The 22,040-nt window shown below is 38.9% G+C and overlaps 1 protein-coding gene across 1 annotated transcript in view; it reads left to right on the forward strand.

Moving 5' to 3' along the window:
• The window catches only part of LOC111583290 (uncharacterized), a 32,575-nt gene extending 11,088 nt beyond the window's left edge, over positions 1-21,487 (forward strand). The window contains 42 exon segments of the mRNA XM_035958328.2: positions 317-613; positions 715-819; positions 1,312-1,407; positions 1,506-1,640; positions 7,767-7,805; positions 8,016-8,216; positions 8,351-8,494; positions 8,611-8,767; positions 8,871-8,898; positions 9,402-9,507; positions 9,606-9,698; positions 9,776-9,839; positions 9,928-10,026; positions 10,123-10,226; positions 10,622-10,760; positions 11,640-11,758; positions 11,894-12,043; positions 12,147-12,317; positions 12,411-12,720; positions 12,877-12,956; positions 13,217-13,422; positions 13,506-13,629; positions 14,044-14,180; positions 14,260-14,515; positions 14,648-14,890; positions 14,971-15,147; positions 15,256-15,401; positions 15,519-15,609; positions 15,691-16,080; positions 16,201-16,327; positions 16,536-16,654; positions 16,740-16,936; positions 17,168-17,351; positions 17,553-17,718; positions 17,811-17,935; positions 18,020-18,328; positions 18,420-18,623; positions 18,749-19,045; positions 19,358-19,462; positions 19,726-19,821; positions 20,131-20,265; positions 21,369-21,487. Of these exon segments, the coding sequence (XP_035814221.2) occupies positions 317-613; positions 715-819; positions 1,312-1,407; positions 1,506-1,640; positions 7,767-7,805; positions 8,016-8,216; positions 8,351-8,494; positions 8,611-8,767; positions 8,871-8,898; positions 9,402-9,507; positions 9,606-9,698; positions 9,776-9,839; positions 9,928-10,026; positions 10,123-10,226; positions 10,622-10,760; positions 11,640-11,758; positions 11,894-12,043; positions 12,147-12,317; positions 12,411-12,720; positions 12,877-12,956; positions 13,217-13,422; positions 13,506-13,629; positions 14,044-14,180; positions 14,260-14,515; positions 14,648-14,890; positions 14,971-15,147; positions 15,256-15,401; positions 15,519-15,609; positions 15,691-16,080; positions 16,201-16,327; positions 16,536-16,654; positions 16,740-16,936; positions 17,168-17,351; positions 17,553-17,718; positions 17,811-17,935; positions 18,020-18,328; positions 18,420-18,623; positions 18,749-19,045; positions 19,358-19,462; positions 19,726-19,821; positions 20,131-20,265; positions 21,369-21,389 (6,492 nt within the window). The 3' untranslated portion in view covers positions 21,390-21,487.
• Positions 21,488-22,040: the final 553 nt, after the last annotated feature.

The following is a 22,040-nucleotide window of genomic DNA, read 5'->3' on the forward strand; positions in this document are numbered from 1 at the left end:
ACATATTCCACTGGGACTTTGCTATGGTACCCCTTGACCAGCTAAACCCATACAATGCATGCCAATAGGGAAATGCCTGCCTTCTCTGGCTATAGAGAAAGAAGTTCCAGGGACTACAGCTAACCTACAGTACTTGAAGTGTGTATTATTTAGGAAAATGTTATCAGGTATAGGCAGATACTAAATATTAAATGACTCTGATCAGACTGAGTCAAAAAATTATGTGATCGGGACATCTCTAATGATTACTGTGGATTATTTTTAAACTGCTGACCTAGTGTACATTGTTTGACATAATTGTCTCTACTGTATAAAGAACACAAGCCTGATAAACCATAAGAAGAAGCTGGAGGCTGATACATCCCAGCTTCAAACTGAAGTGGAGGAGGCAGTGCAGGAGTGCAGAAATGCTGAGGAGAAGGCCAAGAAGGCCATTACTGATGCTGCCATGATGGCAGAGGAGCTGAAGAAAGAGCAGGACACCAGCGCTCACCTGGAGCGTATGAAGAAGAACATGGAGCAAACCATCAAAGATCTGCAGCACCGTCTGGATGAAGCGGAACAGATCGCCATGAAGGGAGGAAAGAAGCAGGTGCAGAAGCTCGAGGCCAGGGTGAGTATTTCTTCTAATTTGTGATTTGTGTTATATTCTGGCAGCAAATATGGTGAGTAAGTTCTTAAGAAATTTATCTGCACAATTTTGTCCCTGACCAGGTGAGGGAGCTGGAAAATGAGGTGGAAATGGAGCAGAAGAAAAGTAGTGAGGCTGTGAAGGGAGTCCGTAAATATGAGCGTCGCATCAAGGAACTTACCTATCAGGTTTGTGACACACTGTAGATAAATGGTAAAAATATGTGAAAAAATACATTAGAAGCAGTGAAATACCGTAACATTAAAAAAAGTGAACATACTGATGAAAATAACTGAAAATATCTGTAAAATAATTATATTTTTAGTTGATTTATATATTATACAAATAGTGTCATTTTCTGGGCAAATATTGTTAAAAAAATCCCACTTGTATACAGAGACTGGAGGATGAAACAGTCAATATACATATTTTTACAGCAAATATCTGGTATTTGTATTTTGTTTTGCTTTTGTTTAAATTTTTGTCCTTTTTTGCTATCAGGTAACATATAAATTCTTATTTTTTCTAATTATACAAGCTATTAATTTAATGTAATTTAATTTATTTGTAATCTAATAAAACGGAAAAATCTGTACAATGATACTAGAGTGTTCATATACAGGTATCAGTGAAGTGTTTTTAGAGGGAACAATTTGTAACCTTGTCTCTGATTTCCACAGACTGAGGAAGATCGCAAGAATATTGCCCGACTCCAAGATCTGGTGGATAAGTTGCAGCTGAAAGTTAAGGCCTACAAGAGATCTTCTGAGGAGGCTGTAAGTGGTGGTGTGGTGGTCATGTGTCACGTGAAGTTTCATGCAGCTTCTTCTTCTGCCAGTTCATACGTACATCATGTTTAATGTACTTTAAACAGGAAGAACAGGCCAATGTTCATCTTGGTAAGTTCCGTAAGCTGCAGCATGAGCTGGACGAAGCTGAAGAGAGGGCCGACATCGCTGAGTCTCAGGTCAACAAGCTGCGTGCCAAGAGCCGTGATGCTGGATCCAAGGTTTGAAGCATGAACTCTGTATCTGACCGTGACACATGCTGCCCTCTGGTGGCTGCATTCAACTTGTGTGCTGCTTTTCTAGACATATTTTAGCACAAACAGAAGCTTCTATGTCAAGTGCAACGCTTTGCATTACGTTGCTCTGTAAATGAATACATTGCTTTTGTGCACTAAAGCAATACTAATATGATGAATTAACAGCTGTTTCTTGTTTTCTTTCTTTCCAACTTCCCCGGACGCAGCAGAAAGGCTTTGATGAGGAGTGAAGCTTTGGAGCCTAAAGAAAGCCTTTTGTTTGCTGTGTTCTGTAGATCCCCTCACCTACCACTATTCACTACCTGTAGAGCTAATAAAATCTCATGAAGCTGTTGCACAACATTGTATTCTTCCTTTCTATTTGAGTGGGTTCACGACAAAATGTGAAGGAAATATTGAATTTTATATAACTCATCCTGCCTTAGCTGGTCAATAGCTCTATAGAGTTACTGCATGTGTACACCGAATTATAAATATTACAGCGTGTGATGAAGAAAAGACGAAGAATACGGTACAAAAGCTTTTAGCACTGAAGGAACGTGAAGACGCTTTCAAAATTAATGCATTTGACTTTAAAATAGCATAAGTTCTCCTGGTTCATCAGTCAGCGTGGGATTACACAAAAGGATGGCAAATACTTAAGTGATTTGGCTTTGTTCTGTTTGGTGCATTTTCCACTAATTAAAGCCAGCTTAATAAGGTACAATTAATAACATTACATTAATTCACCACTATGCTATGTGGAATGACAATGATTAAAATACTTTCACATGGGAACAAGTGAAGTGTTTGAAGAGGGGTGGAAAACAGAGAAGTGTAGGGTGGGACCATCGCTAGAAGACAGGGAGATAAAACAAATGTCCCGTTCTTAAAATAGAATTAAAGAAAGCCCAAGAGCCCGGCCCTCAAGGTCAACAATAGACCAGTGACCACACTAAGGCCGACCACAATACCATGAATAATCACTTGCAGCTGGTCAGTGAATCCCTGATCAAGTCTGAATGTTCCTCTAAAGGGCTAAGAAGGATTTTAGACAATCAGGGAGCAAATATCTAGTTTATATAAGGAAATAAATCAACAGAGAAACATTGGGATGTAGTTCCTGTTGCATTTCATGGTATATTTACAGATAATTAAGCTTTTTTTAATCATTTGTAGACTAAGCCCCTTCATATATTATTACAACAAATCTGTTAATGACATTTTCTCTGGTATAAAGGCTCTACTAACACCGCTACTCTCACCTGCCTGTCTAGAGTTTGCTTCTGTGCTGGTGTCACGTCTCAGTCACTGTTGCTTCTGCTGGAGACTAAATAATGACTCGAGGCAGGAGGTGGGAGGAGAGACGCCCCAGACTGCCTTTGTTTAAAATTCGGGGAGGCCTGTGTCTTCTCTTATTACATGTCTTGTCCTTAACTCCCTCAATGGACGAGCAGGTATCTGTGAGCTAATGAAAGCACATTCACACCTCTGTTTAAAGAGGCGGGCCGCACACAGCACAGTATGTGTTGAGGAATATCAGCATGTGATTAACAGGATTTCTGCATGAGCTCATGTTCATATGAATAAAACAAGAGACTGAACATCGAACTATTCACTGTTTCTGTGATTAGACAGCATGTAAAACTGGACATGTTTTGCCTCTCTGACACTTCTATGCAGTTTCTGTACAAAAGGCAGTCTATGAACAGTTTAACACGTCTAACCCAGGTCATGTCTCTGCTACACACAGACATATGCTTTGAATCTCCATAAGAAGCAAAAATAGAGGAAATTCACACAAAACACAATTGGTTAGTTACCACAAACAGCGAAAACTACAAATACCCTTCAGCATTATCTGCTTTATTCATTTCTTTCAATTTGTTTAAGATTAAAAATTGACCTCTAGTGACTGAGGGCTGACATAGGTGCAACAGAGCGTGTTAATATTTGTTTGTCAAAAAATGAATAATATTATCTATGCATTTTGAGACTATGGATTAGGCCGCATTAGATTCACATAAACATGTCTATCTACAGTAGATGTACAGAAAAAAAGCATGTGCAAGTGTTTACATATATAAGAAACTTCAACACGTCAGGGGGTCAAATATTTTTGCTGAAGGTTCAAATATAGCCCATGACTTTGTATTTGCCGTCCATTGTTATAAACCTTAGGGGGCATATTTGGCACAAAAACACAATTAATACTTTTTTTTCTGTGATTGTACTAGATATTATCTGTAATTTAACAAAAACAGAGAAAATATCAGTTAAAAAAAAACTCAATAGAAATAATAATAATAATAATATTCTATTAATTATTGCAACTAACAGCAAATATTTGTAAAATAATGGTATGTTTTGCTTATTTAAATAAAATGAAGAATAGAGTCTTTTTACAGTTAATGTAAAAAAAAAAACAACTTAATATTTGTAAAAATAGAGTTTTTTGTTTCTTATAAGTTTTGCCTTGTTTTTGTGCAGTTAACATGTGGCTGAATACCTTTTTTTCGGTGATTTTATTGGACATTATCTGTAATTTCACAAAGCAGGGAAAATCTGTAAAATAACCATAAATTGTTAGGATGAAATACAGCTAAAAAAATTTTTAAAAATGTAATTTCTTAAAGTGTGGGTGCATTAGTACAGTTAATTACACTGATCAACAACAACACCAAATACTCCTACGTTAAATCTTCAAATGCAACTATAAACATGACAATATATGATATTAAATATGAACTTGATGTACAATTACCGGTATATGTCACTGACAGTAAAATGCATAGTGACATCTAAACAGTGTTGCTTCTAAAGTTACTTATCTTATAAGGTAAAAATTGCAGTTTCTTGGCTCGGAGTCTCGTAGTCGCTGATATAATGAGTAACAGTGGGTGTGTATGTAAGACATGCGCCTTACTGCTGTATCTTCATACCACTGCACAGTTTGGATTCAGGAAATATATGTGGTGACAATGTGAATTTATGTTGTGACATAAACAAAGCATTTAAATCATGTTTCTTTTAATGAGCAGACGTCCGATCTAAAGGGCAGCGCTATCTTCACTTGCTCTTTAGCGAGGCCATGGAATCTCTCACTTCCATTTGGCACCCTGACGCCAGCTGTCAGTGACAGGACTGTGAAAGTTATCAGAATGGAAATAATCTCAGCACTTGTCAGCAGCTGTTGACCCTCCTTTTATCTCTTAACCTTTGAAGAGGCTGTGAGTGCTGGTGATAGCGTCTGGCTGTGCATTATTTCTCCTATACATAATGTCAATGCAAGCTGTGTTCACGGTAAAATGTGAAGTTATTAACAGTACTTTTTAAAAACAGTTTGATATTATTTTACAGATTTGCCCTGTTTTGATAAACGGCTGATAATAACTAGTGAAATCACAGAAAAAAGTATTCATTTACACATTAGCAATAAACAAAACAGGCAAAAACTATAAATAACATCCACTACAAAAATCAGATTTGTTTTTTACAAATGGCAATTTGGTCTTTTACAACATTTGACAGCAAAATTCCAACACTTTTCAATTTTTTCCTGTCTTTAAAAAATAAAAAAACATTTCTTTTAAGATTGAACAATTCAAACACATTGAATGAATATTTTTGTTAATATTTTCTGAAAATTGAAAATATTTAAACCTCCAGCATGTGTATTTTTCCTGTATTTTTGCAAATGAAAATTAGATTTTTGTTGAGATCCACATCAAAAATTGTTATTTTTACAAAAGGTTATTTGCTGTAATGGTAAAATTACAGTTTTATTTTATTTAAATATGTGTATTTTGCTGTTATTTTAACAGTTTTTTGTTTTTGTGTTTTTTTCCACAGTTTGTTTTTTTAAGTAACAGTATTTACAACAGTTAGACTGGTTTCAAAGTATTTTTTCTGCACCCTTACTGCCAGATTTTCACAATTCTTTTAAACAGATTTTGAAAACCTTTTTTTTTTATTTATTTATTTTTTATACAGTATACAGGTTATGAATTGCTAAGTGATATTAATTACTGCTTCAGGTCAGTAGAGGTTTATAAATAATGACGTACTGGAGTATAAATCAGCAGGTTTGATGAGCAGTGGTCGTTTATGAGTGTATATTTACCTGCTTTTTAACACACCGTTATCTGTTGATAGAGGGCCCTTCAAAGATATCAGAACTGTGAATACAAATAAATCCTGCAATAAAACTGAAGGCAGCTTAGCTCAGACTCCACGCAGCTATTTAAATGGAACATTGAAATTCGATTGGCTGTGGGATATACCTGTCACTATCAGAATATTTATGAGGGACATAACCCAGCTTGAGGCCGTCATTCACTACAGCTGATCCTAGATGCAGGCAGAAGCAGAAGCCTGAAAGCCTCCGTGGCTGTTCTCCTCAATCAGTGCCGAGTTCTCAGCAGGAATTTCACACGGTTATCTTTGTCCTCAAAGACACAATGCCATGTCAACAGGACTGTAACTGAGGGGCCGGCTAATGGGAGAAGGCTTCCACACTGACCTTGGCATCACATTGGAGCATGTCGGCCTGGCACAGCCCTCCACTGTGTGTCATCATTACTGCCTTTCTGTGAATCTCGAGCATGTCACCTGTGGCAGACCTCTGTCTATGTTGTCTCGCACTTGTCGCCTGGTTAATCTGGCAGACTAATGTTCTTTATTTAGACCGACCCACTCGGTATGTGATGGCTGTTTTTGTTACCACAAAGTCCATTCTGTGATAACTAAACACAATATGTTCCTCATGCCGCACTGCGATGCCACTTAAGCCCTGTGAGTAACTGAGACCCACACATGACATAGTTCTCCAAAATATCTCCCCAGATATTTTGTGTATCTTCGTTTGTGTTTGGACAACAATACCGGTGGTTTACATTTGTTGAATTCTTCGTCTTAATAGCAAAGCATGCAAAGAACGCTGTTTTTGCTTTTTGCCGCTGCTGTTCCAACATGTGTTAACAATGTCTAGTTTTTAATTAAGGAATCTCCAACTCATTTATTATCTAATATTTACCTTTTCTAAGAAAAAAGATATTAAATTAGAATATGAAGTGATGATTTTTATATATTCTTTAATCAATGTTGCAAAACAGGCTACTTTCTTAATGGATTTCTACTCCATCCACGATGAAGTGATGACTTTGTTGTCTCTTGCTTGTTTTGATTTTAATTTAGCAATTTTTTCCTTATATTTGGTTAATTTTGTTTTATCACCATGTTTAAAAGCAACACGCAGAGTGGACCAATTACGAAAACCCTTCATAAACATATTTTTAAGATGTCTTTCCTCCAATTTTGCTTTTATGGGACTCTGATAGCATGCAGCCATTGTGGCACAGTTTCATTTACTATAGCAGGATAGAACTTTTAAAATCAACTTGTAAGATCAGTTTCTAAATAAAAAATAAGTATGAAGTATTTCTCAATCTAGACTAAACATTACAGTGACCAATATTTAAAATAAAACTGGACAAGTTTTGACATCCTGTGGTGGAGCTTGTCGTCACATTTGCAACATCTATTTAAATTATACAATACTGAAATGCGTTTAAATACATTTAATAAGCTATTGTTATCTGGCCTGTCTTACATGAGGATGCTTCTGTTGAGTACACCATGAATTGTTCTTGAAACAGAAGCACACTTAAGGGATGATGAGGGAGGAATTCCTCTCTGCCTCTATTTAAAGATTGAGTTGCGGTCCCCTGGCTGCTTGAGGATACCTATGATTAATCACTGCACTGCGTGGAGCTCCTAATATGGCCTCGTCAGGACACCCCATCAGCGATAAGACTCTGACCTGCTGATTTCTATATTGCTCTCCTGACACTTATTAACCCCCTCCCTTCATGTACCCCCAACCTAACTCAGACACAATAACATTCCTGGGCCCTGAAACCCTCCTCCATATTTGGACGAGGGACGTTGTTTAAAAAGAGAACTCATGGTGAAAACCCCCCGACAGGTCACCATTCTATCTCAAGGTAAGATGTGAAGACAGTAGCTTACAAACTACAGACTACACTAGAGCCTTACCTGTGTTGGTGTAGACTGTGGTCTCATCAGTGTTCATTTTTTTTCTTTCTTCAGGACCATAACACCTCAGTCTTCTCAGTAGGGATTGCAAAGGTAAGAGCATCTCAAATTGAAAAAAGTGATGCGTAACCTAGGTGGAGATATAAAAGACTTTTATATGATTTTTTTAACAAGGAAATGCAAAGCTCCACAATGACATATGTATTCTTTAATTTTTCATCCTGCAGATACGATTAGCTGAATGCATAATATGGTTGAACTGCAACTTAGATTTGTGTTCTTTTTTTGTAGACAAGGTGAAAAATGGGTGACGCTGCCATGAAAGAGTTTGGGGCAGCAGCTCCGTACCTGAGGAAGTCAGACAAGGAGCGTTTGGAGGCCCAGACTCGCCCATTTGACATGAAGAAGGAGTGTTTTGTTCCTGATCATGATGAAGAGTATGTGAAGGCTTCCATCACCAGCCGTGAGGGGGATAAAGTCACCGCTCAGACTGAGAGAGGGAAGGTCAGTGAGCTGCTGTGGATGCTGCTGGTTTTTCTTTCGTCATACAAAACAGAAGAAACAATAGAAGCCTGAGATCTCATGATGAACCTGCGAAGAAAACAGTGTATTAACACCCGATGTCTCCTTTTTGTTAGACTGTCACAGTGAAGGAGTGTGATGTCCACCCTCAGAACCCGCCAAAGTTTGATAAAATTGAAGACATGGCGATGTTCACCTTCCTCCATGAGCCCGCTGTGCTGTTTAACCTCAAAGAGCGTTACGCAGCATGGATGATCTATGTGAGCTAAAAACTTTAACAAACAAGGAGGAGAATTAATGTCCAACTGCATACTTCATTCAAATATTCCAGCCTAATATAATTTTATATTTTGCTTTCCCTTTCATATTCTCATAGACCTACTCTGGGCTGTTCTGTGTGACTGTCAACCCCTACAAGTGGCTGCCAGTCTACAACCAAGAGGTGGTTGTTGCCTACAGAGGAAAGAAGAGGAGTGAAGCTCCTCCTCATATCTTCTCCATCTCTGACAATGCCTACCAGTACATGCTAACTGGTAATTTAAACACAGATATTACAGCACATTCACAGCAAAAATGAAGTTTAAAAACCCTACGAGGCCCTCAAATCCTGACGTGATCTTTTTTGTTCTTTTTCAGACAGAGAAAATCAGTCAATTCTCATCACGTAAGTTATCTTTTCATGACTTTTGAGAAATACATCACGCTGTGAGAATTTTAGTGAGTGGCATCCAACATCCTTGAAGTTTTTCCTGATGTGCTCTAGTTAATTTCTGGTATATGTTGGTATTTTAAGTAGTATATTGCTAATTATAAATTTAAAACTAAACAACTCTCAGCATGTATTTTCTTTAGTTTTAAAGGGATATAATACATTCACAGGCGAGCCTTTGCTGCTGTCACTACTGCAGTTAACTGTCACTGTCCTATTTGCTACAAGAGGCTAATGAAGTACAATCAATGTGAAAAAAAAGGGATCATGGATAAATGTCACTGCAGCTGCATGCTAAAGAACAATAAATGTCTTCCAATGAAAAGGGGTCTCAATATTTTTTGATCACAACTGGCAATTGTCTACAATCTACTGTTAAATCAAAGTCTCAACTAGTGACATGTAATGAATGCTGCACATTAGCCACTTCATCAAAACAATTCACTTTGTGTCTTCAGTGGAGAATCTGGTGCTGGGAAAACTGTCAACACAAAGAGAGTCATTCAGTACTTTGCCAGCATTGCAGCTGCAGGAGGGAAAAAGGACCCCGGCTCCGAGAAAAAGGTTATTATGCTGAATTTACAACTTTTAACTGCCAGTTGTATCATTTTCCTTACATGTGTTTTACCTATTCAAACTAATTTTTCACTGTACTGTTTCAGGGTACTCTGGAGGATCAAATCATCCAGGCTAACCCTGCTCTGGAGGCTTTTGGGAATGCCAAAACAATTAGGAATGACAACTCTTCCAGATTTGTAAGTTTTTGTCTGCAATGAAACAACCCTTTGTGTCTGTTCTCTATGACATTCTTTTTTTCTTGTCATTCATTTAGGGCAAATTCATCCGAATTCACTTCGCAGCCAGTGGAAAGCTGGCCTCAGCTGATATTGAAACATGTAAGCACTTCCTCTCTCTAAATTCATCTAGTTTGTTTATATGTTCACAGTGATCAGCTTCCTGCTCACAATGTAAATATCTTTACAGATCTGTTGGAAAAGTCCCGTGTCACCTTTCAGCTAAAGGCTGAGAGAGATTATCACATCTTCTATCAGATTCTGTCTCAAAAGAAACCTGAGCTGCTCGGTATGTGAAAACGTGATCTTTGAACCAGTAACAACTAGTAGTTGTAATGTAGTATCGCATGTATGCTAAATGAAATATTTCTGTTCTGCTTTTCAGAGATGCTGCTCATCACCAACAATCCCTACGACTACGCCTTCATCTCCCAAGGAGAGACAACAGTAGCCTCTATCAATGATGCTGAAGAGCTGATGGCCACTGATGTGAGTGGAAATTAACAATGATATCGAAAATGAATACATGATATCAGCCTAATTTATAGATTTTGATGTTGTAGATTTAAACTTTATAGAGGTCATACAGATAAAAGTAAGTCCAGTAAAATCATGTTATTTTGCATCTAGCTGTTGGTAAGGGATTATGACACTGAGCATCTTTGGCATTCCCAGCATCACTGAGTCACTGCATGAGTAAAAATGATCTGAATAGACTGGATTAAATGTCTGATGTCTGATGTCAGTCATGTGGGATTCTGGTGGCTCAGAGAGCACACACTATCTTATCCCCTGGATTTCTCCTGGCACTCCACCCTTTAAACCCTGATACTATGAAAAAATCTGTGACATATGAAACAGAACACCCCTCTCTTCTCATTCAGGATGCCTTTGATGTGCTGGGCTTCACTCAAGAAGAGAAGAATGGCATTTACAAGCTGACTGGTGCCATCATGCACTATGGCAACATGAAGTTTAAGAACAAGCAGCGTGAAGAGCAGGCAGAAGCTGATGGCACTGAAGGTGAGAGAATCTCTCTGGAGCTCTAAAACTTGACACAAAAGCTGTCTGCATCCAGAAACTGGTAACAGATGGGAGGGTCATCATATTCTGGATAGACAATCCATCTAATTATCAATTAAGCTGTAAAAAAATGAGCTAGAGATGGATGCTACAATTTCAGAGACTGTTCTTCACCTGGAGAAATAAATTAGAAACTTCACGCATGGACACAACCTGTAAGAGGCTCAGGTTTAATTAAGCAACAAAATAGTTCAACTCCATGACTCCAGTCTCATAACACAATTAAAACACAGAACAATATTTACCATCAGACTCTGTGTTAATGAAGCTATAGCTGCTGTGACATTCGCATAAACACCACATCACACTTATCATTTCTGCTGCTGTGCGATGTTGCAGGTATTTATTGAAGCCCAAGGAAAGAATCGATACATAGCCAGCTGTGAGCATCAAACAGGACTTCAGGAGGTCTACTAATGTTCCTCCAAAATCCTGAATTACCATCAGTGACACCTGAAAGACATTATTTAACACATTAAAGATCTGTCACATTAATAGCTGTGATTTAACATGTGAACTACCATGGATTTAACATCTGGATTTGGGCAGATGCATCAAGATAGTGTACTATATTGTAAAAAAAAAAAAAAAAAAAAAAGTGTAATAGACAGCCTATGGTATGAGGGAGAAGTTAAGAAAGTGCAGCCAAGTGTATATTTGGTAACAAAGGACAGAACGAGATCCAATGACAGTGAACAAATTGAACATATTTTCCACTGTCCAGACAGACTGGCATTTTCTCAGAGTTTTCTCTGCCCAGATGATTTATTATGACACCCCAGCTAATTGAGAAATTTCATTCTTATTTGTATTTTTTAGATGCGGACAAAGCAGCATATCTGATGGGCCTGAACTCTGCTGACCTCATCAAAGGTCTCTGTCACCCAAGAGTGAAAGTAGGAAATGAGTGGGTCACCAAGGGACAAAATGTACAGCAGGTAGGAATAAAACTTCACAGGTAAATTTCGCATCTGTAGACTGTGTATATTTAATATTATTCTAATAGATGGAGGCAACACTGGATGCACACAATGGTTACTTGCTGTAACTTAATGTTTGGATTTCATTTGTAGGTGTACTATGCTATTGGCGCACTGTCTAAGGCAGTGTATGAGAAGATGTTCCTGTGGATGGTGGTGAGAATCAACCAATCCCTGGACACCAAGCAGCCACGCCAGTACTTCATTGGTGTGTTGGACATTGCAGGATTTGAGATCTTTGATGTGAGTTTGGAATGGAGTTTGAAGCTCCCAAAAACACTGGTAACATTTTGCTCAACATTTTCAACACTGAATTAATTTCTGCTTGTTATTGATGTTACTACAGTTCAACACCTTTGAGCAGCTGTGCATCAACTTCACTAATGAAAAACTGCAACAGTTTTTCAACCACCACATGTTCGTGCTAGAGCAGGAAGAGTACAAGAAAGAGGGCATTGAATGGACTTTCATTGACTTTGGTATGGATCTGCAGGCCTGTATTGATCTGATTGAAAAGGTAAGTTTTAAGAATATTTTTCTTGAAAACTGAAATTGAGTTTTTTTGCTCGTCTTGCCGAAATCTTTACATTCTTCCTTACATTTTTGTCAGCCCATGGGTATCATGTCCATCCTTGAAGAGGAGTGCATGTTCCCCAAAGCCAGTGATTCCACATTTAAAGCTAAACTCTATGACAATCATCTGGGGAAATCCAACAACTTCCAGAAGCCCAGAATTGTCAAAGGAAAACCAGAGGCTCATTTTGCCCTGGTTCACTACGCTGGAACTGTTGATTACAATATCAACAACTGGCTGGTGAAGAATAAAGATCCTCTGAATGAGACTGTTGTTGGACTGTACCAGAAGTCTACTCTTAAGATTTTGTCTTTCCTCTTTGCAAATTACGCTGGAGCTGAATCAGGTAAGAATACACCTGAAGAACTGCTTTATAACATTCAGTAGTAACATCCATATTTTTACATTTTTTCACAAAGGACAATAGTAAGATTCATGTCTAGTAATTGAATGCGTCACTGTGTTGTGTTGGCAAAATGCAATATGATTAATTTCTATTCAGCTCAGGACTCAGGTGGAAAGGCCAAAGGTGGCAGCAAGAAGAAAGGTTCATCTTTCCAAACTGTATCAGCTTTGCACAGGGTAAGATATTTATGTGTTTAATCATTTTTCCCCAATGGTTATGAGTCAAAGCTACAAAAAGCATACTTATGCACACATATACAAAGATACTTGAACACAGCACTGATATAAACAGTGTCTAACCAATATTAATGTGAATCTTTTCACGACTATGACACTACAAGGTTTAATAACCTATTTAGTTCTTAACTTGGGGAACCATGTAAATTTGCTACACAGTGTGTCAAACACAATGACAATTATACATGTAAAACTTGCAGGAGAACCTGAACAAGCTGATGACCAACCTGAGGTCTACTCACCCTCACTTTGTGCGCTGCATCATCCCCAATGAGACCAAGACTCCTGGGGCCATGGAGAACCCTCTGGTGATGCACCAGCTGCGCTGTAACGGTGTGCTGGAAGGCATCAGGATCTGCAGAAAAGGCTTCCCCAACAGGATCCTGTATGGAGATTTCAAACAGAGGTATTGTATCAGTGAGGTCATGTACCGTATGATTCCAAACGTGGTAAAGCACTCCTAGATATTTCTACTTCGTGGTGTTTTAGATATCGCATCCTGAATCCTGCTGCCATCCCTGACGGCCAGTTCATTGATAGCAAGAAGGGAGCTGAAAAACTTCTCGGGTCTCTGGATATTGATCACAATCAGTACAAGTTTGGACACACTAAGGTAACCAATCAAAGACAAAGCCAGAAGCATATCTGTTGCATTTTCTGTCCAGTATACATTATAAACAGAAATACAGGGACACATATGCAGTAAACTAACAGTTAAATATCTACAAACTTTTTTTGAACAACTAAATTTCTTGGCGTATTGCACCAGTGTGATACATTCATGTATATATTTTTTAAACCTTAACACTCACTGGCTGAGTTTTCTGTCACTGTTTTGAAAACTTTCATAAAAAAAGAGGTGAATGTAAAGGAATAACTCTGAAGGAATTCAACTTTGCATTTGTAGAATAAAGAACATAATTTTTTTCTTTCAAAAGTCACACAGACTTATTTTAAAGATAGTGTCCTAAGGTCCATACATTTAACACCCGGTGGATGTTTCCATCCTGTTTCATGCTTCTGAAAGGTGTTCTTCAAGGCTGGTCTTCTTGGCCAACTGGAGGAGATGAGGGATGACCGCTTGTCACTCATTATCACTGGAATCCAGGCCAGATCCAGAGGTCTGCTTGCAAGAGTGGAATTCCAGAAGATTGTTGAGAGGAGGTCAGAAGAATCAGCCATTAAAAATAACTATTGATCAGTCGTAATGAGTTTGGCAGTAACAACTCTTTATTGTTGACAGGGACGCTCTTCTTGTGATCCAATGGAACATTCGTGCCTTCATGGGAGTCAAGAATTGGCCCTGGATGAAGCTGTTCTTCAAGATCAAACCTCTGCTGAGATCTGCTGAGGCAGAAAAGGAGATGGCTAACATGAAGGAAGAATTCCTGAAGCTGAAGGAGGCCTATGCAAAATCTGAAGCTCGCAGAAAGGAACTAGAGGAGAAAATGGTCTCACTTCTCCAAGAGAAAAATGACCTGCAGCTCCAAGTCCAGGCTGTAAGTCTGATAAAAGCATTCCTTGTACTTCAATGTTAAAACAGTACTTTAACCACACAGTGTATTACATGTGGAAAATGATATCCATGCACTAACTTATATGCTAATGTTATCAACATAATGCCCATTTAGGAACAAGATAATCTTGCAGATGCTGAGGAAAGATGTGAGGGGCTGATCAAACACAAGATTCAAATGGAGGCAAAAGCCAAAGAGCTCTCTGAGAGACTGGAGGATGAGGAGGAGATGAATGCTGAACTGACAGCTAAGAAGAGGAAGCTGGAAGATGAGTGCTCTGAGTTAAAGAAAGACATTGATGATTTAGAGTTAACTCTGGCTAAAGTGGAGAAGGAGAAGCATGCCACTGAAAACAAGGTATGACAAATGTTTGGCTAATTCTATTTATCACAAGGATTCGAACAATCAGTTTTTAATACCTAGTGCTTATTACACAGGTAAAGAACTTGGTTGAGGAGATGGCAGCTTTGGATGAAATTATTGCCAAGTTGACCAAGGAGAAGAAAGCCTTACAGGAGGCTCATCAGCAAACGCTGGATGACCTGCAGAGTGAAGAAGACAAAGTCAACACTCTGACCAAGGCCAAGTCTAAGCTGGAGCAGCAAGTGGATGATGTAAGAATTCAAATAAATCTTATCTCAACTTTAGCTTGACATTTACAGATTTCTTTCACTGCCCTTTGTGTGCTGTCCATATGGTTGATTCTCTATTATGATGTCCAGCTCGAAGGTTCTCTAGAGCAAGAAAAGAAAATTAGGATGGATCTTGAAAGAGCAAAGAGGAAGCTGGAGGGAGACCTGAAACTGACCCAGGAGAGCCTGATGGACCTGGAGAATGACAAGCAGCAACTTGAAGAGCATTTGAAAAAGTAAGCACATTATTCTTTAAACAATATATTTCATACAGTACAGTACAGTATATAAAGCTCTGCAGAAACATACAGTGGACAGATTCAGGTGCTCTAACCTTTACTATTTCACCACAGGAAAGACTTTGAACTCAGTCAGCTCACTAATAAAATAGAAGATGAGCAGGCCATTGCTATTCAGCTTCAAAAGAAACTGAAAGAGCTTCAGGTAATAAATTAGTCACACTTTCTTCTTCAGAACACAAACTAGTAAGTAATGACAGTACTAGTAATAATTCTCTCTTCACAGGCCCGCATTGAGGAGCTGGAGGAAGAGCTTGAAGCAGAGCGAGCTGCTCGAGCCAAGGTGGAGAAGCAGAGGGCAGACTTGGCCAGAGAGCTGGAGGAGATCAGTGAGAGGCTGGAGGAGGCTGGAGGAGCAACAGCTGCCCAGATCGAGATGAACAAGAAGAGGGAGGCCGAGTTCCAGAAACTCCGCAGAGACCTGGAAGAGGCCACTCTGCAGCATGAATCCACTGCTGCCACACTCAGGAAGAAACAGGCCGACAGTGTTGCTGACCTGGGAGAGCAGATTGACAACTTGCAGAGAGTCAAGCAGAAACTGGAGAAGGAGAAGAGTGAGCTCAAACTGGAACTGGATGATGTGGTCTCCAATATGGAACATATTGTGAAGACAAAGGTTGGCCTAAGAGATTTTCTTAATTTCTTGCTATTGTTGGAATTTAACAGATATGTCTTGACTTGGGATATCATAGATGTATTCAATATTTTAATTTTGATGTGATTTACTGTATTTCAGACTAATCTAGAGAAAACATGCAGGACTATGGAAGATCAAATGAATGAATACAAGACCAAGTTTGAGGAGGCTCAACGCTGCATCAATGACTTCAACATGCAGAAAGCAAAACTTCAAACGGAAAATGGTAGGTTCTTTGTTTTAATACAAACTAGTATCTAGGTGGTGAACTTGATAATTGACAATTTCAATGTAAAAAAAAATAAAAAAATGTGACAAGTCACACAGTGTTACCTGGGACACCATAAAACATTAATAAAAGTTACATTTTTGCAAAGACAATAAAAAGTTTGTTGGATCTAGATACCATTATTCTGCATTTATCAAATTGCTAGGTGAGCTGTCAAGGCAGCTGGAGGAGAAGGATTCTCTGGTGTCTCAACTGACAAGAGGAAAAATGTCCTACACTCAGCAGATTGAAGACCTAAAGAGACAACTGGAAGAGGAGACCAAGGTGAATATTAGCTTCAGTGCCTAATAGCAGCAGTTGTAATTTCTGTAAACTTATGTGTCTCATTCATACAATTTTGGTTTAACAGGCAAAGGGTGCTCTGGCCCATGCAGTGCAGTCTTCTCGTCACGACTGTGACCTGCTCAGGGAGCAGTATGAGGAGGAGCAGGAGGCCAAGGCTGAACTGCAGCGCAGCATGTCCAAGGCCAACTCTGAGGTGGCTCAGTGGAGAACTAAGTACGAAACTGATGCCATCCAGAGGACTGAGGAACTGGAAGAGGCAAAGTAAGATGAACTGAGATTCTAATTTATGTTCTATTATGTGATTCCTAAAAAGACATTTCACTTCGTCTAGCAGATCAGCTTTTTGTTTGTGTTATGTTCCTACCAAAATGTAAGACGAACAAAAAGTTTGTCTGTTAGATGACTGAGCAACCAGTCATAGTGGTGGAATGTATTACAGTTTAATCATCTAACAACTGCAGCATTAAATGGTTTGAGTTATGATTTCTTAAGGAAAAAGCTGGCTCAGCGTCTGCAGGAGGCTGAGGAAGCTGTAGAGGCAGTGAATGCTAAATGCTCCTCTCTGGAGAAGACCAAACACAGACTGCAGAATGAGATTGAAGATCTCATGGTGGATGTAGAGAGATCAAATGCTGCTGCTGCTGCTTTGGACAAGAAGCAAAGAAACTTTGACAAGGTGAACTAGTCCATCAAAAACATAAGTACATTTAACACGGGTGGATCAAGTTTGTTTAGAATTAGTGTGAACTTCATATAATCTCCACAATCAAACTTGGTTTTCAGCAATAGGAGAAATGGCACTGAACTCATTTAACACTCGTACTCCCCTCATTCGTCTGGCATATACAATTATTGCTGGCCTTTCTTTCCATTGCAGGTCCTGTCTGAGTGGAAACAAAAGTATGAGGAGTCTCAGTGTGAACTGGAGAGCTCCCAGAAGGAGGCCAGGGCTCTGAGCACCGAGCTCTTCAAACTGAAGAACTCTTATGAAGAGTCCCTAGATCATCTGGAAACCATGAAGAGAGAGAACAAGAACCTACAGGGTAAGATCCAACTGCTAGGGTTTGTTCATAGATTTCTATAGAAAGTACTTTTGTGTGAACCCATCATAATTGTCCAACTTAACATCCCACAGAGGAGATTTCTGACCTCACTGAGCAACTTGGTGAAGGTGGAAAGAGTATTCATGAACTGGAGAAACTCCGGAAACAACTGGAGCAGGAGAAGAGCGAGATCCAGTCTGCTCTTGAGGAAGCTGAGGTACAGACCCCTGGTAACGAACAACACATTTTAAAGTAAAACAGTTGTCTATCATGCTTAATTCTGTACCCTCCTGTCCACCAGGCCTCCCTTGAGCATGAAGAGGGTAAGATTCTCAGAGCCCAGCTAGAGTTCAACCAAATTAAAGCTGACATTGAGCGCAAACTGGCTGAGAAAGACGAAGAGATGGAGCAGAGCAAGAGGAACCTGCAGAGGACCGTTGACACCCTGCAGAGCTCTCTTGAAGCCGAGTGTCGCAGCAGGAATGAGGCTCTGCGTTTGAAGAAGAAGATGGAGGGAGACCTCAATGAGATGGAGATCCAGCTGAGCCAGGCCAACAGACAGGCAGCTGAGGCCCAGAAACAACTTAAATCTGTTCATGCACATCTGAAGGTAAACTTGAAAAAAACGAGACACTTTTAGGATGTTTCAATTTTAAATTAATTCTAAATGTCTTTAATGCGGTTGATTTCATCCCAATAAGGATTGTCAAATTCAGCTGGATGACTCTGTCCGGGCCAATGATGATCTTAAAGAGAACATTGCCATTGTTGAGAGACGCAACAACCTGCTTCAGGCTGAACTGGAAGAACTTAGATCTGCTTTGGAGCAAACTGAAAGAGGTCGCAAACTTGCTGAACAGGAGCTACTGGATGTCAGTGAGAGGGTTCAGCTACTGCACTCACAGGTGAGATCTAATCCTTTATTACAACCTCCACAGGTGGTCGACTCATTTTCTTTGATATAAAGATCTGAAAAAAAATTCTGTTTCTAAAATGTGCAAACAAATCTCACATTTCAAACATTTTGCAGAACACTGGGCTGATAAATCAGAAGAAGAAGCTTGAGATGGATGCTTCCCAGCTTCAAACTGAAGTGGAGGAGGCAGTGCAGGAGTGCAGAAATGCTGAGGAGAAGGCCAAGAAGGCCATTACTGATGCTGCCATGATGGCAGAGGAGCTGAAGAAAGAGCAGGACACCAGCGCTCACCTGGAGCGTATGAAGAAGAACATGGAGCAAACCATCAAAGATCTGCAGCACCGTCTGGATGAAGCAGAACAGATCGCCATGAAGGGAGGAAAGAAGCAGGTGCAGAAGCTCGAGGCCAGGGTGAGTAGAAGTCGGCTGTCTGTTACCAGGCATCAGATATTTAATATTATGTAAATCCTATTTTGGCCACAAGGGGCAGAAGTACAAATCAAGTAGACGGACCTCCAGCCCTGACATAAGATTATAGTTATAAACATGTTATGACAAACTAGTTCCTATTTATACATCCAACTAACGTGGAGCATTTTATCTGTCTACTATTTGTGGCCTTTTATATTAAATTATTTCAGTACATGTTTATATTCATTGAATAATGCATTTTTGGTGTTAGATCCTTGTGGACCTCTGAATTCACAAAACTGATGTTTTCAGGTGAGGGAGCTTGAGAATGAAGTGGAGTTGGAGCAGAAGAAGAGCAGCGAAGCTGTGAAGGGAGTTCGTAAATATGAGAGACGCATCAAGGAGCTCACATACCAGGTGATTTTTTTGTGGGTTGTTGTTTTTACCATAACCTAAACACAGAAACATGTATTTGCTTCTCATACTACTCATAGGTGTCCTCTTTCCCTTCTCAAAAAATGTCCCTTTTTGCATTGATCAACAAGATTCTAAATACTCTTCACACTATACCACAAAGTTTTTAATTTTTGTATTTTTATTCTGCATAGTTGATATACTAATTGAACAGAATGCACCTTTTGATCCCATGAATCTTTTTTCTATCTCTTTGCTTTATACAGACTGAGGAGGATCGCAAGAATATTGCACGTCTGCAGGACCTGGTTGACAAACTGCAGCTGAAAGTCAAAGCCTACAAGAGATCTGCAGAGGAAGCTGTAAGTGGGATGGAAAAGTTGTTTCTCATTTGCAGTGGCTGTTCATGGCCTCTGTTGTTTCCTGTTTGTCCAAATTTACTTGCTTGTGCAAAAGTATCAACTGAGACTTAAAAGTGCTTTTATGTTGTTTTGGTTCATGGTTGCATATGTTTATAGAATATGTTCTATGACACACAAAGACAGGCTATTGTTGGGCTGTTATATCTACCCTTACATCTGAAGACCACGTGGCCTTAATAGAGAACCCTCAAGTTCATAGCCTCTACAGCAATACAATAATGTGGTCTGTGTTTTTGTTGGATCCTGTAGGAAGAACAGGCCAATGTTCATCTTGGTAAGTTCCGTAAACTACAGCATGAACTGGACGAGGCTGAAGAGAGGGCCGACATCGCTGAGTCTCAGGTCAACAAGATGCGTGCCAAGAGCCGTGATGTGGGGTCGAAGGTAAGAAGCTCTTCTACGCTTCACATAACGTCCTACTGCCTTGACAATAATTCAAACTATTTTTCACTCATCACCATCATAATAATTTAAAGTACAAACAATCTCAACTTGTTTTACTTGTATTTCAAAGTCCGTAATTAGAGAACAGTTCATAATAAATCAGACAAGTCTTTGTGTAGATATAGTTTATTTGGAGTTTTTATGAATTTGGTAAGTTGTGTTAGTGAAATTTAGTAGGTTAGTGGTGATGCAGTTTCTGTCACATGGAAGGTATCTTGGTAATTTAAATAACAGCTTTAAGTATAAAATGTTACACTATTTAGTTTTTTTTTTTTTTTTTAACATTTTATGAAGTTATTAGTGAATTGACAGTAAAAATATGACAATGTGCACAAGGGTCTCTGGCCAGATTTAAAACAGGGACAGCTCATGGTTAGTTGATTGTCCATAAATTCACATTTTTTTTACTGTAATAACTACATCTGAGTGATATTTTTGGAACTCAAAAACAACATTAAACAATTCAATACATACATTTTAACTAAATTATTATTATGTATATGATTATGTGCCTTACAGTTAGATATAAAGACCCCAAGTAAAGCCCCGATTAATTTGTGTTAATATGTGTTCTAGCATGTTGACTGTTCCAATTGTACTCTAATGCAGTAAAGTGAACATGCTAACATCGTATACTTACCCATATTTTTTGGTAATCTTTAATTTTCAAAGAGAAATCTCTTAAAGACTAAATGGCGTGTCCAGACTTCAGGTTTTTTAGTGTCTTATAAACAAAGCTCAAGACTTCAAAGAGCCTCCTTTTTAACTGTTGATATAAAACTGCTTTCCAAATTTCGCACTACATTTTTTCGATCTAATTCCACTAATTGAACATTAATTTTCATTTTGAAATAATTGTGTCCACGTCAACATGTCTCAGTAGACGAATCCATAAAAAAACAATGTAGCGAATAATTCTGAGCAGATTTCAGAACATTATTTAGTTTGAGTGTACCCTTTTGTGTAACACTTGTTGAGTCCTGTTGGTCCGTTGTCATTGATCCATCTCTCATTGTCTACTCTCTTGTCATTCTTCACCACAGAAAGGGCTAGATGAGGAGTGAAACTCACAGACGGCCTCCTAAGACCTTTGGGATCTCCTGTGCTGTAGTGCCCTTTGTCTCCAAAGTAACTCTGTAGAATAAAGCAAAGTGCAATCAAATTAATGTGTAGAGTCCTCATTTATTTGAAGTAGGCAGAATGCTCACTTTAACTTTAAAGTGCCTCTCCGGTCGTTAATTCAACTCTAGTAGCTCTACTAATAGCTCTTCTTCATAAAACACAGACTATCTGAGTCCTTGTCTGTGAGACTGTTATCAGTACACACAAAGTTGGAAATGTTCAGCAATGCCATTGACTGCCTGCATCTTCCAGCATATAAATAACACCATATGAAAATGTTGACAGGGTAAAAAATCATCATTTAATTTCACTGGAGAAGGTCGCTGAAAGATGCTGGAGTCACAACTGTCATATAATGTAGACGTCAGTATGTGACATTCACCGGTTGTCACTAACTTTTTACACTTTTACCTCTCATCTGGTAAATGTATTTCATTAAAAAACATGATAAAGCACAAAACTAACAGGAAAATTGACACAGATTGGAGTTAGGATTAAACCTCACTACATTAACATGCAGCCAACACTTTCAGCAGAGGGTCAGAAATAGAAAAGGGCTGCTGATGTTAGGTGAGTCACTAGCGCCACCTTGT

Source organism: Amphiprion ocellaris, chromosome 10, assembly GCF_022539595.1.
Source record: "Amphiprion ocellaris isolate individual 3 ecotype Okinawa chromosome 10, ASM2253959v1, whole genome shotgun sequence".
Taxonomy (NCBI): domain Eukaryota; kingdom Metazoa; phylum Chordata; class Actinopteri; family Pomacentridae; genus Amphiprion; species Amphiprion ocellaris.